Raw genomic sequence first — 20,009 nt, forward strand, 5'->3', positions numbered from 1 at the left:
GAAAGTAGAATAGCTGATGAAAATAAACTTAAATTGTCTATATGGAAGGAAATATTGTCCCAAACAAACTGCTTTCTCCTTATTCACCAACAGACATTTTCAAGCATTGTATTCGTGTTTCTGTCAGGCCACGGACCTCAATATCCTTACAACGGGATGTCAGGTGTGCCAATCCGACCTCCGTCAGCCTGGCGGATCTCCACATGTTGAGCGAGCGAAGCTGTGGGCAGTTTGAGGCCAGACTGAGTAAGACCATGTCAGGACAATACACCTGAGGTTGGAAAGATGAGGAACGTGCATCGTGACACCCACAGCTGCAGGGGAAGGAAATGCTTCTCCGAATCCGATAACACAAGGGATATGCAAACTCAAACAAATCTCCAACAAAGATGTCATCAGTGGCAGTGTCCGACAAACATACAGTTTTCGTCTCTTTTCATATTCCAGGCACGAGCTTTGATTGAAATTTAATTACTTTATTATACCGAAGCTTTAAAAAAAAAAATTATCTCAGCTATTATTATCTTAGCTATTATCGAAGCTATTGTCCAAGCTACATTATCCCGAAGCTTTTTGAAAAACACAGGTGGATATTGTAATCGGCTCTGTCTGTGTGTCCCTCCATCCGTCACACTGTCCTCATAAAGGGATGGGCAGAAATTCACCAAACTTGGTTGTTGTGATCAGCACTTGGCAAGAAGGTGCAAGAACACAATCATGTTTCGCCACAAACCCTTTTTAACATTTAACATAAATACAAATTTTAACAAGTTTCGATGAAGCTTGGGACATGCAATCAACATTGGGGGGACGCGTGAAATACGAAACAAATTCCTTTGGATTTGTTCCCCGATTCGTGCCTCGGGATGGGAACTTTGAGTCACAGAGATCAAAATGAAAAAATATTTAAATCCAAATTTGATTTTGGGTTAGCACAGCAGACGTGGTGGAACTTTGCGAAATCTTTCTACTTTGCTGAAAGGGGGAGCGGGGGGGGGGGGTTAAGATGGCGAGCCATCGACCTCGCTCATTTCCTTTATTTTTGCAGCGATTAAGGTTCAAAAGGGATTTTTTTTACTGTGTGGATTGCAACCTTGGATTCGATGCAGGGATGAGCAGCGCCTGGAGCTCATCGTCATGAATCATAACCACACATCGACCGTGTTTATGTTTATGTGACGAGGAAACGAAATATCAAACAAATCAGATGAACTCATCCCAAGCAGGAAGTGAATCAGTTTGTCTTCACTATCGCACAGGACAATCATTTGACTGTAAAACACCTCTGCGGTGGCACAAAGAGGTGTACATACCTGAGAACAGACTGCGAGGTTGAGATGCCTCAACTCTGTGCACTTGGAAGTGATCCACAGGAGACTCTCCGTCTGAAACAAGATGGGAGTACAATGTCATCCTTCAACACTGGTTAAAATAATCCCCTTCCCATCCACGGAGCACACACAACGAGAGAGAAAAATCAAGATTTACTTAAGGCCCAGTCACACCTTGACGTTTTAGCCAGCAATGGCAACATATCAAAATGTATGTAAAACGCTGGCTTACGCTGAACTTTTGATGTTTTTTTTTAAAGATTCGGACGTATTCATAACGAGTTGGTCGTATGCATAACGTATTAGTAATGGAAACAGAAGGTTTCGTTGTCTTCTAGACAACTTATACCAACGAATGCTTCGCCTGTTGTCGGCGTTCACAACCTATGCCCAACGATAGTCCAACTTATGCATAGCGCGCTGCACGTATCGCCGACGATCACGTGGCGTAGCCTATTAATAGGCTGCCGCACAATGATTCAAATCATAACCGCCGCAGAAATGGAAGTGTCAACATCGCAGTCACACCTTGGCGATCTTGCCAGCGTATGCCGACCTTTGAAAAATGCGTCTAAAACGCTGGCGCACGTCAAATACGGTATGGATAAGTTTGGTATACGTGAATAGAACGTTAAAGTACGCTATCATACGTCGTAGTAAGTGGACTACGTCTTGAAATTGTAAACGTGTGAAAAATTTTACGACGTACTTGCCGTATGCCTCACACGTTCTGCATGCGATGGGAATAAGTTGTCTGCACGATATGCGATCGTTGGCACACGTCGACAAAAGTTACTTGTAAGTTACTCATAAGTCGAAACACGTCGAGGTAATGGTTAGTGTCAGTGTTCCAGACTCCCTGGGTTCTTTTTTTGTTGTTTTTTCTTCGGTATGATGGTGATGTTGACACTTCGATTTTGAGTGCGGTTATAATATTGTTGCAAATTCGCGCCCGCCGGCGTGCGAACGGCCACGTAACTCGAATCGCGGCACGTCGCCCACCGGACGGACAATTCTGTCGTGACCCTCTCGGACTAACGCCGGGAGCTAGTCACGGGTGGGCCTTTCGGCCTCACCACGATCGTGCCAACCGCCCCCCCGCGTGGGATAGGGTTGTTCGCCAAACTCGACCTACCTAAGTACCCACGCGGAGGGTAGACCGGGCGATCGCACCTCGCCGCAGGTCGACTCCGGACACGGGCCACTTAAGCGACCTGTTCCGTACTATCGAGATAACCAAGCGGTGTTATCGTCGGCCTCGACGGTTCCGATTAATTATCGGGCGTATTAAGCCCACTACCAACCCTTTACGTGAAGCAAGATGGAGATTCAATTAAAGAAAAGACGAAGCGAAACGGGAAAAACAGTTCAACATAATGCACATTTATTCCGCGGCACACGGAGAGCACACATATACAATTACAACAGAATGCACCTACAGCAATTGCAACAAAATAAACACAACAATGCAGATCTACAACCGACTACGCGTGCACACGGCAACACTAAAGCAGTTTTACTTTACAGACGGCGCCAACAACACATTTACTCAAAAGCAAAAGAAAAGGGCCACCCTCAAAGACAAGGGGGCAGACGGGGCCTGTGGGCCAATATTTGCGCGGGACCTGAAAGAGCGGTCAGGTCCGCGAGACCGGGTGGATCCCACCCGTGTCTTTGTGATGAGCCGCAAATGTGGCGGCGCGGCGGTGCCCCGACTTCGTGCTCCTTCGTGGGTTTCGTTGGCACTGCTTGGAGTGGGGTGGGAACGGGGCCCCCTTTTTCGCACTATCTCAGCGCGGGGGGAAAAAGGGGGGAATTGTTGATGCTCTGGGGAAAGAGGATAGCTGGCTTGCTTGGGTCCCGTGACGAGCGATTCCACCGCGACCTTGTCGCCGACCGCCGTCTTCCTTGCCTCGGACCCGAACTACTCGGTCTCTTCCCCAATTCTCCTCAGCCGACTGCAGCAAACCACCTGTACGCCCTCGCCTCCCGACTCACTCCCCACTCCTCCAAGGCCGACTCTGCGATCAAACCGACTCGACCGCGCTCCAGGCTTCCTCTCTCTGCAGCTCCCCGACAGACTCCGAACCCCGACAGACTGCGAACCCCGACAGACTGCTCAAATTCGCCCTGCGCTTGGCGCTTTATAGACCGGCACGAGAACCCATATGCAAATTTCTGGATCAGAACGAGCTCCGGGTGGAGCCACGCTCGCCCATTGGACGGAGGAAAAGGGGCGTGAGTCTCCCCTGATCCGAGAATTTGCATATCTCGATTCTACACCGACGTGCCTGGAGGCGGGGCCAAACCGCCCGCGCTTGCTGATTGGACGGATCAGAAGTGGGCGTGTAGCATTCCTGATCCGAATTCTCCTCGGAAAGGCCGCATTTTGCACTCGCGGTTCGGCGCGCGTCCCGTACAAGCCCAGGACAGCCCGACGCTCGGTGTTCACCGGTGGTGCAGGAATGGCGGTAGGAGAGGTGAAGGTGGTGGAGGGTTTATGGTGTTGGTTTATGGCCATGGTGCCGTTTGGAATGGCGGTGATGCGATGTTTGCGGGAGCGATTTGTGAAGGTAAAGATCGTGGCTGTTGGCGTTGTTGTTGTTGTGAAGCGGCGTTGTGGTTGGTGGTTGTTGTGTGATGGCGGTTGAGACGTGGTTGGTTCAAAATAAAGATAGAACAGAAAAACGGCTATCTCAAAGGGTCGCAGCCCGAATTAATCACATTTATTCCCTCTAAACAACGGGTTTGGGGCTGACTACACATGCACTTACAGAGATATCTCACCTACGGGACCTGAATGGTGGTTTGCAAATTTCCTCAACCGCAACAATATAATATAATTAAAAGGCTGCCGCTCAACGATTTAAATCATAACCGCACGAGAAATTGAAGTGTCAACATCACCGTCATACCGAAGAAAAAAAAACCAGGGAGTCTGGAACACTGACGCTAACCATTACCTTGACGTGTTTCGACTTATGAGTAACTTACAAGTAACGTGTGTGGACGTGTATCAACGATCGCGTAACGTGCCTACAACTTATGGTCAGCGTAGCGGAACTTGTGAGTCATACGCTGGCATAAGTCGTACAATAATCTCTATATATAGTCGTATAATAATAAGTCGTACAATTTCAAGCATGCTAAAATTTGAGGACAACCGCAAAGTACAACGATGAAAGCCAGCGTACTACGACGTATGGCAGTGTTTTTCAGCGTGCTCTCAATGTTTCTAAAACTTACCCATAACGTATTCGACATGTGCCAGCGTTTTGGACAAATTTTTCAAAAATCGGCATAAGCTGGCTAAAACGTCAAGGTGTGACTGGGCCTTTACAATGGTTTTATAAATGACAAAATTGCGAGAGAGTAAACGACCATAAACGAGGCGAACAGCTCACATTGATTCGCGTTCGGTATAGGACGAGGCGTTGCAGCCTCGGCAAGGACGAGAGCTGCTTGAATTCCCCGGGTGGTATTTGGTCACACGACGACAGGTCCAGGTCACGAAGATTTTGGCAGAGCTTGGTTATAGAGTCCAAGCATTCGTATGTGATCCAATGGCAATTTGCCAGCTCCAGGTGCAGTAGGTGCTCAGCAAACCCACCCAGGAAACTGAAAAGGTTCCGTTGGAAGACATTGGGACGGCGTTTTAAACAAAGCAGTGAGAGACAAGACGAACTTCAAAACCAACTTCCATCAACCCACGTTTGCTGCGGTGGAGACAGAGAAGTGGAGAGGGTTCACCTAAACCCAGGCCGTGGATTACTAACTTTGCATTGAATTACTCACTTTTTAAGGAGTGTAGGACTGAAACCACCATTGTTTCCGGTCCATGAGAGACTGAGCGAGCGTGTGTAGGTGAGACGAGGCTTCAAGGATAAAAGGTCATCCTCATAGAGAGATGGCCAGTAAGGCTTGAGGTCCAAGTGTTTATACAGGGAAGAGTTGTAGCAATAGTTGCGCAGGGTACGGCTGCTTTGAGCGAGACAGCACAGCTCAGGGAGCGTCAGGTGAGATAAAATAATTTCTATAATCTGTCGTGGAAGTAAGGAAGCAACAAAAAAAAAATCGATTGAATTATCAGTGCATCAACCTGACTCACTGTCACTGTCCAGATAGTCAAGGATGTCCATCAAATGAAACGCCAGTAATCCTCAAAACAACCCAGGTAACGACTAGTGAAGCCATCAAGGACTTCCAAACACAAACAGACTTGGACAGCCATTTCATTGTTGACACTCTCGTCTGAAACCATTCTGAAGCCAAACAATGAGATGATGTGATCTGGAAAAGCAAGTTAGAAAAGAAGAAGAAAAGATTCACATACTCACACTCATCAAACATACATAGTAGGGGTTCACATACTCACACTCATCAAACATACATAGTAGGGGTTCACATACTCATACTCATCAAACATACATAGTAGGGGGTTCACATATTCACACTCATCAAACATACATAGTAGGGGTTCACATACTCACACTCATCAAACATACATAGTAGGGGGTTCACATATTCACACTCATCAAACATACATAGTAGGGGTTCACATACTCACACTCATCAAACATACATAGTAGGGGTTCACATACTCACACTCATCAAACATACATAGTAGGGGTTCACATACTCACACTCATCAAACATACATGGTACGGGTTCACATACTCACACTCATCAAACATACATCGTCGGGGTTCACATACTCACACTCATCAAACATACATCGTACGGGTTCACATCCTCACACTCATCAAACATACATAGTAGGGGGTTCACATATTCACACTCATCAAACATACATAGTCGGGGTTCACATAATCACACTCATCAAACATACATCGTAGGGGTTCACATACTCACACTAATCAACCATACATAGTAGGGGTTCACATACTCACACTCATCAAACATACATAGTAGGGGTTCACATACTCACACTCATCAAACATACATAGTAGGGGTTCACATACTCACACTCATCAAACATACATAGTAGGGGTTCACATACTCACACTCATCAAACATACATCGTAGGGGTTCACATACTCACACTCATCAAACATACATAGTAGGGGTTCACATACTCACACTCATCAAACATACATAGTAGGGGTTCACATACTCATACTCATCAAACATACATAGTCGGGGTTCACATAATCACACTCATCAAACATACATCGTAGGGGTTCACATACTCAGACTAATCAACCATACATAGTAGGGGTTCACATACTCACACTCATCAAACATACATAGTAGGGGTTCACATTCTCACACTCATCAAACATACATAGTAGGGGTTCACATACTCACACTCATCAAACATACATAGTAGGGGTTCACATACTCACACTCATCAAACATACATAGTAGGGGTTCACATACTCACACTCATCAAACATACATAGTAGGGGTTCACATACTCACACTCATCAAACATACATAGTAGGGGTTCACATACTCACACTCATCAAACATACATAGTAGGGGTTCACATACTCACCTCAAAAGGTAAAATGTCAAAATATCCATTTTTTGTTAAGGGGGAAAGCTTCCCTTCCTCTTTGTTTGCCCTCCTTTCTTCCTCCATCTGTTTGACCAGATCTCGTCTCCTCTTTCTTTCTATCCTGTTTTGTTTCTGCCGAAGTCTATCTGACTCAGCAACATCTTCATTCTTGCTCTTCTTCGGTTGCATAATGTCCACCGGGACACCGTACAGAACAACAGCGGCCAGTTTCATGGAGAAAGCGCTCAGGGAGCAATTGAACTCCAGACGGAGGATGTTCGTCGCAAAACCCGGTGGTTGTATCGTTGGGGAAAACGTGAAAGGGTCGTTCGGTGGAAGATTGGTGTCCATAGAGCCGGACCACAGCGTCCGCCACCTGCATCGTTCATCACCAAAGGAAACATTTTGAGGAGCATCCTTTTGATTTTACCATGAAGTAGACATTGTGTATTCGGGTGTGGCTCATGTCATACAATACCAGGTAACGAACCTGGTGACAAAAACATGGCTACAAAAAGGTAACTAATCCATTTATATCACGAAGATGTTTTTGAAATCCCGTTGTCATCATGCAAAACCAGTCAGAGGCTCAACATACTCCCCAAAAAAATGATAATTTGTCATTTCGTCCCTTTTGGACTCATGAGCATAAAGACTTTAAAACTCGTTGGAGATTTAAACCAAAAGGGTCATTGGTACCTGTACACAGCAGACTCTTCACCTTCATCCCAGGACCTGGCCAGAATCCGAACCACATATCCAGGGGGGAACGACACCACGATCGAGACCCTGGTCGGGAAGACGGGCTCATCGAAAAGTAACTCGATGAAATCCTGGCTTTGAAACCACTCGGGATTCTTGGGACAACGTCGGGGTGCACATCGGGACAAGCGGTCACACCATGCCCCGTATGTTCTCGGCACGGTCACGTGCATGAAGGACCCGGAGAGGGAAAATATGCGAGGAGGACCCACCAGGTTGCTGATGGAATTGTATCCTTCATACCGGGAGCTCAGGTGCAGAATGTGGCTCACGTATTGAAACATCTCGGGAAAAGACGGCTGTGTGAAGAAACCTTCTTCCTGCAGTCCTGGTGCATCTCCACGCCGTTGCTTTCTCTTGGTCCTGTTGAACAGGAAGTGCAGAGCAGGATCAACATGCAAGTGTATTATGCGCAGTCGTTGGAATAAAATCCACAACGGTGATGCAGCACACGTAGATCACGTGGTCATTTATTTATTGCACTTGTTGTCAGGAACTCATCACCCCCCACCCCCCCCATTGTATCACTCAAAAACCTACTCTCATCTTCCCATGGACCATTGTACTCATTAAATGTTGATAGATCTCCGAAAATCTACATTTGGCACCCATATTGATTTCCAAAATCAAACTTTTGCAGCTTTGAGAAAGGCGATGCGCATATTACGAGTGAAATATAAATACACCGTTTAGGTCGTCTTCACATGATGAGAAAATAAATCCAGCTTGTCAGTCGACTCCTTGCGAAGATGTGAAAATGACGTTTAACAGATTTACAAATAGTAAGGGAAGCTCATGTCGGCCATGTTGATGATGTAAGCACTGCATCCCAGCAACGATTGTGTGAGCCATTGTGTGGCACAGCAACAAAACAGAGAATCATATTATTATAAGTTTAATTAACTAATGTAAAATGTTTCGGGATATAACGAAACAGTGGCACGGATTACTTGACAGGCAATGGTGATTAATTACTTACAGGTCCAGTACTTGCTCTGAAGACCGTGCACGTGTGATCCGCACTCATTCCATTCTCTGAATTTATATCTAATACGTAAAGCTCAGTTTGTGTTTGTTTGTTTGTATATTCTAACAAAAACATGATTTTTCAGACACCTAAAATGGACACATTTTCCATGATATCTCCAATAGTATAAATGCTACAATAATGACTGAACACTTCCTCAGCTCGAAATGAGGAGATCTTTCATGTGTTAAAATTTAAGAGAGGTTGGATTTTAAATAAAAAATAAATTAAAAAAACCATAAATTTCAGACGACCTGTCATATGAGTGATTTTGACCACTTTCAGGAGGCTGTTAAATAATGTGAGATATGGTGGAGGAAGGAGAAACTATGCAGGCCAACTCGACTACTCGTGTAGTGTATTGTGTACAAAGCTCAAGACTGTAAGTATTGTAATTTCAAAATGGCCTCTGAGCATGGACGTGCAAAAAACATGATTTTCAGACACCTAAAATGGACACATTTTCCATGATATCTCCAAAAGTATAAATGCTACAATAATGACTGAACACTTCCTCAGCTCGAAATGAGGAGATCTTTCATGTGTTAAAATTTAAGAGAGGTTGGATTTTAAATAAAAAAATAAATTCAAAAAACCATACATTTCAGGCGACCTGTCATATGAGTGATTTTGACCACTTTCAGGAGGCTGTTAAATAATGTGAGATATGGTGGAGGAAGGAGAAACTATGCAGGCCAACTCGACTACTCGTGTAGTGTATTGTGTACAAAGCTCAAGACTGTAAGTATTTTAATTTCAAAATGGCCTCTGAGCATGGACGTGCAAAAAACATGATTTTCAGACACCTAAAATGGACACATTTTCCATGATATCTCCAAAAGTATAAATGCTACAATAATGACTGAACACTTCCTCAGCTCGAAATGAGGAGATCTTTCGTGTGTTAAAATTTAAGAGAGGTTGGATTTTAAATAAAAAAATAAATTCAAAAAAACCATACATTTCAAGCGACCTGTCATATGAGTGATTTTGACCACTTTCAGGAGGCTGTTAAATAATGTGAGAAATGATGGAGGAAGGAGAAACTATGCAGGCCAACTCGACTACTCGTGTAGTGTATTGTGTACAAAGCTCAAGACTGTAAGTATTTTAATTTCAAAATGGCCTCTGAGCATGGACGTGCAAAAAACATGACATTTCAGACACTTAAAATGGACACATTTTGCATGATATCTCCAAAAGTATAAATGCTACAATAACGACTGAACACTTTCTCAGCTCGAAATGAGGAGCTCTTTCATGTGTTAAAATTTAAAAGAGGTTGGATTTTAACTAAAAAAATAGTTTCAAAAAAACCATACATTTCAGGTGACCTGTCATATGAGTGATTTTGACCACTTTCAGGAGGCTGTAAAATAATGTGAGATATGGTGGAGGAAGGAGAAACTATGCAGGCCAACTCGACTACTCGTGTAGTGTATTGTGTGCAAAGATCAAGACTGTAAGTATTTTAATTTCAAAATGGCCTCTGAGCATGGACGTGCAAAAAACATGACATTTCAGACACTTAAAATGGACACATTTTGCATGATATCTCCAAAAGTATAAATGCTACAATAACGACTGAACACTTTCTCAGCTCGAAATGAGGAGCTCTTTCATGTGTTAAAATTTAAAAGAGGTTGGATTTTAAATAAAAAAATAAATTCAAAAAAACCATACATTTCAGGCGACCTGTCATATGAGTGATTTTGACCACTTTCAGGAGGCTGTTAAATAATGTGAGAAATGATGGAGGAAGGAGAAACTATGCAGGCCAACTCGACTACTCGTGTAGTGTATTGTGTACAAAGCTCAAGACTGTAAGTATTTTAATTTCAAAATGGCCTCTGAGCATGGACGTGCAAAAAACATGATTTTCAGACACCTAAAATGGACACATTTTCCATGATATCTCCAAAAGTATAAATGCTACAATAATGACTGAACACTTCCTCAGCTCGAAATGAGGAGATCTTTCGTGTGTTAAAATTTAAGAGGTTGGATTTTAAATAAAAAAATAAATTCAAAAAAACCATACATTTCAAGCGACCTGTCATATGAGTGATTTTGACCACTTTCAGGAGGCTGTTAAATAATGTGAAAAATGATGGAGGAAGGAGAAACTATGCAGGCCAACTCGACTACTCGTGTAGTGTATTGTGTACAAAGCTCAAGACTGTAAGTATTTTAATTTCAAAATGGCCTCTGAGCATGGACGTGCAAAAAACATGACATTTCAGACACTTAAAATGGACACATTTTGCATGATATCTCCAAAAGTATAAATGCTACAATAACGACTGAACACTTTCTCAGCTCGAAATGAGGAGCTCTTTCATGTGTTAAAATTTAAAAGAGGTTGGATTTTAAATAAAAAAATAAATTCAAAAAAACCATACATTTCAGGCGACCTGTCATATGAGTGATTTTGACCACTTTCAGGAGGCTGTTAAATAATGTGAGATATGGTGGAGGAAGGAGAAACTATGCAGGCCAACTCGACTACTCGTGTAGTGTATTGTGTACAAAGCTCAAGACTGTAAGTATTTTAATTTCAAAATGGCCTCTGAGCATGGACGTGCAAAAAACATGACATTTCAGACACTTAAAATGGACACATTTTGCATGATATCTCCAAAAGTATAAATGCTACAATAACGACTGAACACTTTCTCAGCTCGAAATGAGGAGCTCTTTCATGTGTTAAAATTTAAAAGAGGTTGGATTTTAAATAAAAAAATAAATTCAAAAAAACCATACATTTCAGGCGACCTGTCATATGAGTGATTTTGACCACTTTCAGGAGGCTGTTAAATAATGTGAGATATGGTGGAGGAAGGAGAAACTATGCAGGCCAACTCGACTACTCGTGTAGTGTATTGTGTACAAAGCTCAAGACTGTAAGTATTTTAATTTCAAAATGGCCTCTGAGCATGGACGTGCAAAAAACATGACATTTCAGACACTTAAAATGGACACATTTTGCATGATATCTCCAAAAGTATAAATGCTACAATAACGACTGAACACTTTCTCAGCTCGAAATGAGGAGCTCTTTCATGTGTTAAAATTTAAAAGAGGTTGGATTTTAAATAAAAAAATAAATTAAAAAAAACCATACATTTCAGGCGACCTGTCATATGAGTGATTTTGACCACTTTCAGGAGGCTGTTAAATAATGTGAGATATGGTGGAGGAAGGAGAAACTATGCAGGCCAACTCGACTACTCGTGCAGTGTATTGTGTACAAAGCTCAAGACTGTAAGTATTTTAATTTCAAAATGGCCTCTGAGCATGGACGTGCAAAAAACATGATTTTCAGACACCTAAAATGGACACATTTTCCATGATATCTCCAAAAGTATAAATGCTACAATAATGACTGAACACTTCCTCAGCTCGAAATGAGGAGCTCTTTCATGTGTTAAAATTTAAGAGAGGTTGGATTTTAAATAAAAAAATAAATTCAAAAAAACCATACATTTCAGGCGACCTGTCATATGAGTGATTTTGACCACTTTCAGGAGGCTGTTAAATAATGTGAGATATGGTGGAGGAAGGAGAAACTATGCAGGCCAACTCGACTACTCCTGTAGTGTATTGTGTACAAAGCTCAAGACTGTAAGTATTTTAATTTCAAAATGGCCTCTGAGCATGGACGTGCAAAAAACATGACATTTCAGACACTTAAAATGGACACATTTTGCATGATATCTCCAAAAGTATAAATGCTACAATAACGACTGAACACTTTCTCAGCTCGAAATGAGGAGCTCTTTCATGTGTTAAAATTTAAAAGAGGTTGGATTTTAAATAAAAAAATAAATTAAAAAAAACCATACATTTCAGGCGACCTGTCATATGAGTGATTTTGACCACTTTCAGGAGGCTGTTAAATAATGTGAGATATGGTGGAGGAAGGAGAAACTATGCAGGCCAACTCGACTACTCCTGTAGTGTATTGTGTACAAAGCTCAAGACTGTAAGTATTTTAATTTCAAAATGGCCTCTGAGCATGGACGTGCAAAAAACATCATTTTCAGACACCTAAAATGGACACATTTTCCATGATATCTCCAAAAGTATAAATGCTACAATAACGACTGAACACTTCCTCAGCTCGAAATGAGGAAATGTTTCATGTGTTAAAATTTAGGAGAGGTTGCACTTTAAATAAAAAAATTAATCTTAAAAAACCATACATTTCAAGCGACCTGTCAAATGAGTGATTTTGACGACTTTCAGGAGGCTGTTAAATCGTGTTAGACATGGTGGAGGAAGGAGAAACTATGCAGGCCAACTCGACTACTCGTGTCGTGTATTGTGTACAAAGATCAAGACTGTAAGTATAATAATTTTAAAATGGCCTCTGAGCATGGATGTGCAAAAACATGATTTTTCAGATGCCTAAAATGGACACATTTTCCATGATATCTCCAAAAATATAAATGCTACAATAACGAGTGAACACCTAATAAGCTCGAAATGATAAGGTCTTTCATGTGTTAAAATTTGAGAAAGCTGGTGTTTTAAATAAAATAATTAATTTTTTTTGAACCATACATTTCAAGCGACCTGTCATGTGAGTGATTTTGACCACTTTGGAGGCAAAAGTGTCCGAACAACCAAACTCGAAAATCTAGAAAGGCACAGATCTACCCTGGCACTTCAACACAGATGGACCGAAATGCATGATCTTAAAAAAACAAGACCAAATAGTGTTTGAAGTTTGGAATTCTTCATGGGAAACCTAGAGTAACGTGAAGAGATAGGAATATGGCATTCTGTCCATCTTCGGATCGACTTACCTGTAAGAGCAAGTGATCTCAACGATGGATTTCATAAAAAGCACACTGAGAAACCAATTGAATGAGGAGAGTTTAAAATCCTGCTTGAAATTGAAAACGACAGCACACTGTCCAAACATCGAACGACTCTCCATGGAAACTCCACAGGAGAAATCACACGAAACTAGCATGACACTCGGTAGCGCGTGTACATCCGCCACGCAATGCCTGATCCAGTGGAACAGATCGGGTCCAAAATTTTTTCGACATATCATATATATATATTTTTTTATATATATATTTTTCAATATATAAATATATATATATATATCGTTTTTGTCCCCCTCTCAATGGTGAAGAATCACTTTAAAAATTGAAAAATTCTGTTATCTGGATCCAGATCCGGATCCGTATCTTCACCAAAATCTAATCAGTTCATCATTGTCGCATACCCAAAGTGTCCACCAAGTTTCGTCCGAATTCCTTTTTGAGGAATTTGTCCACAACTTTTTGAGATATCCTGCACACAGACAGAGAGACACACACAGGTGTGAAAACAACGTCCTTCCGCCTTCGGTGATGGAGGTAAAATGGGAAAGCTGAATCGATGTGATGAAGAAAATTTCATGGCCCCTCTCATTGATACCAACTCGATAACCATGTATTGCATTAAAAAATCAATGTTTGTGTCTTTGTCCTGTTATTCAATTCTTGAAAGAACCGACCATCACCTCAGACCTTCACCGTACTCGAACCACAATGCTACAACATTCCCATAAAAATCACAATGTCCATATAAAAATCCCTGCATCAATTCAAACTCGCTGACCTCACCGTAACCACTACAACGCTTCAACCATCTCATCATAACCGCAACAACACTTCAAACACCTCACACAACTGCGACGAATGCTACAAGCAGAGCCACCATCAAGGATGTCCACCACCATCGTTTGAAGGGGAACAATATCGGGATATCGGGGAACTTTGAAGGTCTCGGAGAAATCAGGAAACATCACCGCCCTGTATAAAAAAGGTGTAAAAACAGATCCCTGTAACTACAGAACAATCAGCCTTCTCCCAATCATCAACAAGGTTATGGAATCCATCATCACTTCAGATATGAAATCCTTCCTCTTCTCCATTGGCTTGATTTCCAATCATCAATTTGAATTCAGACCAGGTCACTCTACCCTGGTGTGAATCACAGTCGCCCATCTTTGATCAGATTGAAAAATAAAATGAGTTACACGTGTTTGCCGTCATGTGATGTACTTTTGCCAAGTTTGAATAGAATCAGAGCGAGCAAGTCTGAGAAATGGTTGGGGACATATTTCAGTGACACAATGGCTGCCAGTCGGCCATCTTGGATCTGATCTCGAAATAAAATGACGTTCACATGTAATCCATGACTTATTATCCATGTACCAAGAGTGAAAAACATCGGTGAATGTGTGTCCGAGAAATATTTGAGGACGTGTTCGACATTGGGGTTTTATGCAATGAAAAAGGCTGCCTCCCATCCCTCCCCCCTCCTCTCTCACCACCCTACCCTTCTTCTTCTCCTCCCCTCTCCCTCCTCTTCTCCTCCCCTCCCTCCACTCTCTACCCTCGCCCTCCCTCGTCCCCTCTTCCTCCTCCATCAACCTTCCCCCTCCCCTCCTCCCCCTCTTCTCCATGCCTCTCCTCTCTCTACCCCCTCCCTCCTCTTTTCACACTTCACGCTCCCTCCTCTACCCTCCCCTCCTCCCCCTCCCTCCTCTTCTCCCCCACGCCGCTCCTATCTCTACTCCTCCCTCCTCTACCCTCCCCACCCCCATTTCTCCCCCACTTAATGTTTTTCTCAGCAAACAACGGGTTGTGTTTTCTCGAACATAAATATCATGAGTAATGACGGATGAAGAACATGATGTGATCTGACTTACGAGCACACGGAAGATAACCTCGGGTTAACGATGGGGTGAATGGAGCAGAATGTTTATGCAGAGCAGAATGTTTATGTGTGTGTGTGTATGTGTGTGTGTGTGTGTGTATGTGTGAGGTTATGTGTGTGTATGTATGTGTGAGGTTATGTGTGTGTGTGTGTGTGTGTGTGTGAGGTTATGTGTGTGTGTGTGTGAGGTTATGTGTGTGTATGTATGTGTGTGTATGTGTGAGGTTATGTGTGTGTGTGTGTGTGTGTGTGTGTGTGTGTGAATGTGTGTGTGTGTGAATGTGTGCATGTGTGTGTATGTATGTGTGTGTATGTATGTGTGTGTGTGTATATGTGTGTGTATGTGTCTGTGTATGTGTGAGGTTTTGTGTGTGTGTGTGTGTGTGTGTGTGTGTGTGTGTGTGTGTGTGTGTGTGTGTATGTATGTGTGTGTATGTGTGTGTGTGTGTATGTGTCTGTGTATGTGAGGTTATGTGTGTGTATATGTGTGTGTATGTGTGTGTGTGTCTCACCTGAGGGCCCTTTATGGTGTAATGCAAATTTGCACAACCGTTACAGTATGTACAGTGAAAGCAAGCAGATAAAAGAATTACCACCGAATAAAGCGTTTTATTCGCACACTCAGTCACTTAAACAAGTCTACTTACGAGACGGCGCCACATGTATTTATACAAAAAGCAAAGAAAAGCCACCCCCAAAAACAAGGGTGGCAGACAGGTCCGTGGACCGAATGTGACGTGGAGCCTGGATGAACGGTCAGGCCCACGAGACCGAAGGGTCTTACCCGCACCCTCGTGGCACGACGGTGGGCAGGTCGCGACGTCTACTCCCCTCACGGCCTGGCGTGGCAGCGCCTGTCCTCGGGCAACCGGCTTGGTCGGTGAGCTCTCTCCGGCATCCTCCTCCAAACAACGTTTGGACATGCACCACCCCACCCCACTCCAAACCCCAACCCCCATGCGTTGGGCACGTGAGAGACATCGTGAGAGTGTGAGATTTGTCTGGATTGAAAGACATGTTTCATGTGTTGGACAAGTTTGTGATTTTACCCAGATCTGCAGAGAGTGAAAAAGCTGCTGCTTTCTGGTCTGAGAGATGACAGATGGTACAGCAGAGGGTGGAGTCATCAGCACAGAGATAAAGAGAATTTTCCAGAGAGTCGGAGAGATCATTGATGAAAACCAGAAAAAGAACAGGGCCCAGAACGCTGCCTTGAGGAACTCCAGCCTGGACAGGAAGAGGGGATGAAAGAACTCCATTGAGAGCCACACGTTGACTGCGACAGGAGAGGAAGTCTGCGAGCCATGAGTGGAGATGGCCTTGGATACCATAGGAAGAGAGTTTGGTGAGCAGGGCAGGGTGCCAGACCGTGTCAAAAGCACGAGATATGTCGAGGGACATGGGTTTGATTTCATGTCTGGCATAGAGGACCTGCCTCCATTGTTGGGAGAGAAGAAGCAGCACACAAAGGGAAGAGTGACCTGGTCTGAAACCAAATTGATGATTGGAAATCAAGCCATTGGAGAAGAGGAAGGATTTAATGTCTGAAGCGACAATGGATTCCATAACGTTGCTGATGATTGGGAGAAGGCTGATTGGTCTGTAGTTGCAGGAATCTATTTCAGCACATTTTTTATGCAGGGCAGTGATGTTTGCTGATTTCCAAGCAGATGGCAGATGACCTTGAGCAAATGAGAGGGTGAATAGAACAGAGAGAGGATGAGCAAGAGCAGAGGAGAAGGTTTTTACGACACGTGGGCTGATGCCGTCTGGACCGGTTGCAGAATCTGAGTCAAGGTTTGACAGCAAGCTATCCACCTTGTCAGAAGAAGACACAGAGTCCAGGGTCAGTTGGGTGCGACTGGGTAAGGTGGGCACAGAATGCGATGGGTTTCGGACACAGGATTTCGATGAAACACCGAGTTTAAGCATTCCGCCTTTTCACGTGCGGTATCAGCAGTGCGGCCATTTGAGGTGAGGGAGGGGATAGAGGGGGAACATACACCAGAAGCAGATGTGATGAGACGCCACCAGGATTTGGAGAAGGGAGAGAGGTTTGAGAGTTCAGACGAGCTTAGAAAGATGTTGTTTTCTGGCTCTCCTGAGGGTAGATACACTTATTCCGACCTTTATGGAAGGAACTGAGATTACCCTGAGGTGGGTTTGCTTTCCATGAGGCAAAGGCAAGTTGTTTCAGGACAACTGCCTCGCCACAAGCTTCAATGAACCATTGAAGGGTTGGACAACTGAAGACGAGAGGGGATAAATCCGTGCATGAGAGAGAGCAAGTTTCTTTAAAAGAATTCCCAGGACGAGTTGATGTTGGAGAAAATAGCGGTAGGAGACCAGTCTAGAAGTTTGATGGCTGCTTGAAGATCCTGCCAGTCGGCCTGAGTGAAATGCCAGACTCGACTGCGGTGAGCTGGTTCTCTAATAACAGCCAGAGAGATGTCTACTTTGACAAGCACGTGGTCAGAAGAACCGATAGGAGCGGAGGAAGAACAGCAGATATTTTCAGGGAACTCTCACCAGAAAACCTGGTGGGAGAGACGGTTTTGTCGCCGACAACCCGACCGTGAAACAGGTTATTACAGGTTTACATGGTATCTGCAGCAAGTCACAGATATAATCTGGCCTGACCTTCTGGTGGAACTGCCTAAATCCAAGATTGCTGCTCACGTCCACTCATTTGTTCTTCTTTTTTCCTTACCTGTGTAACCAACTTCGAGATTCTCTTCAATCTCCTTCTTCCCTCCAGGTTTTGAAGACAGCTGTTCCCCACCATCTCAAATCATCCCCCATCCAAAACGATGATCTTTTTTACCCTCGTTAACCCCCACCCCACCCTGTCCTCCTTCCAAATTTAAACTTTACCTCCTGAGAGTTTTCTTCTGTGTCCATCTTATCCACCCAATTCCTCCTCAAATCCATTTTTCGTCTGCCGCCCACTGTCTTGCCCTTCAACTCCGCTGTTGGTGTTTCCCTCTCTGCTGAACTCCTTTTGTTCTGTTGTGTTCTGATCCGTTCAGTGTACTCGTACTCGGTATTTTCATGGATGGGAGTTCATGTCGGTGACCGATCGATTCGATCACACCCGTCGGCCACGTGCAAGTTCTCTGTGAACGTCTCGACAATCGAAACAAATTCGGTTTCTAAACGAGCTTGGGGTTCGAGTACCTACACGGCATGAAGGTAAGTACAACGTCTGTCTGGACAACAACCTCCGCAGAATGTACATTAATCGTTGCTTGTAAATGGTACAACGACGATGTCGTTGAGGTTCAGACCTTCATCTTGAGAGGGCAATTCATCCACAAACTCAGATTTGATCTTCATTTTCACAACAAGATCTGGGAAAAAGAAAAGGACAAAAACAAACGTGTCAGGAACGTTTAACAGTTTAACAATCACATTCATTAAAAAAGGACAACAAGGTGATTCAATTAACCACGGCAGGGATTTACTACACGAACCCAACCAACGTGTCCACCAAGGTTCATCCGAATCCGTCCACAACTTTGAGATATCGTGATCCTTCACCTTCGGTGGTGGAGGGAATGAGTTTCATCAGGAATGAATGAGGGAATGAGTTTGTGGGCCAAACCTTCGTATGGAGGGAACGAATCATCCACGAACTCGGACTCGATCTTCACCTTCACAACACCATCTGAAACACGAACAATCTGTGAAAAGGAAACATCCAGGAACCACAAGATCTCGTCACTGAGAGAACGTCACGTACCGGGTCCGGACTCCTCATCCTCGGGTGAACCGATCGTGAATCCTCCCGGATCATCGCGCATCGCGGTGACTGCAGGAGACTGTGAGGAACCCGAGTCGAGGGCCCGAAGTGTTGTGGAGAAAGTAAATCACGTGATCACGACACAATCACGGTTTCCCAGCGGCAGATTCGCGTCGCCGGACCACGTGACCGATGAAGCAGGAAAACTCATCAATTGATCGTGTTCCTCGAAAAAACTACCACACAATTAAAATTCTGAATAATAATGACATTAATATTTGTGGTGATTTATTCCATTTATTCCAGGCAGGGCGGCGCCTACACCGATGCTGCTCATGAACGCTGCTACGATGGGAACCCAAGGAACCCCACTGGCACAGACACAGCCAGACATGAGGGATGGAGAAACACCCGAGGAGCCGGATACACAGACCTCGTCAAACTCCTCAGCAACTGCTCCGGTCGGTAAATGCTTCTTTTGTGGGTACAAAAGGCATCCTCGTCAAAAATGTCCAGCCAGAGATGCCACATGCATGAATTGCGACAAGAAAGGGCATTATGCCAGGGTATGTAAATCTACTCTAAGGAGGAATAAACCCACTTCTGCGGCTCTCTACTCGCAAAATAAATTGACTGCAGCCTCCCCGGGGAATCTATCCAAGGCTATCATCAACGTGCGAATTAACGGGCATATGGCTGAGGCACTGATTGATACCGGTAGCTCTGAAAGTTTCGTCAACAGCTCGCTAGTGAAGGGCAGGAAATGGGTAATCCACCCGACTGACAATACGGTATGCATGGCCGCCACCTCACTACAATCCCGCGTACGAGGGTACTGCAATGTTGAATTGGACGTAAAAGGGTACACGCATCGGGATGTAAAGGTGCTGGTGCTTCGTGATT

The 20,009-nt window shown here is 43.9% G+C and overlaps 1 protein-coding gene across 5 annotated transcripts in view; it reads right to left on the reverse strand.

Moving 5' to 3' along the window:
• Nucleotides 1-19,377, reverse strand: part of LOC147007965 (F-box/LRR-repeat protein 4-like) — a 310,036-nt gene extending 290,659 nt beyond the window's left edge. For 2 of the 5 annotated variants that reach the window (XM_085866178.1, XM_085866182.1), the window contains exons 1-9: nt 19,107-19,377; nt 16,149-19,031; nt 14,360-14,454; nt 7,552-7,977; nt 6,850-7,228; nt 5,127-5,371; nt 4,736-4,949; nt 1,314-1,385; nt 137-271 (exon numbers count right to left, since the gene is read on the reverse strand). In XM_085866178.1, coding sequence (XP_085722304.1) covers nt 137-271; nt 1,314-1,385; nt 4,736-4,949; nt 5,127-5,371; nt 6,850-7,228; nt 7,552-7,898 — 1,392 coding nt within the window. In that variant the 5' untranslated portion in view covers nt 7,899-7,977; nt 14,360-14,454; nt 16,149-19,031; nt 19,107-19,377. The remainder of the gene's footprint in view (nt 1-136; nt 272-1,313; nt 1,386-4,735; nt 4,950-5,126; nt 5,372-6,849; nt 7,229-7,551; nt 7,978-14,359; nt 14,455-16,148; nt 19,032-19,106) is intronic. The other 3 variants (XM_085866181.1, XM_085866180.1, XM_085866179.1) reach the window with 3 other exon arrangements.
• Nucleotides 19,378-20,009: the final 632 nt, after the last annotated feature.

The sequence above is a fragment of the Eptatretus burgeri genome, chromosome 23, assembly GCF_056783735.1.
Source record: "Eptatretus burgeri isolate ZD-2024b chromosome 23, Ebu_testis_v1, whole genome shotgun sequence".
Taxonomy (NCBI): Eukaryota; Metazoa; Chordata; class Myxini; order Myxiniformes; family Myxinidae; genus Eptatretus; species Eptatretus burgeri.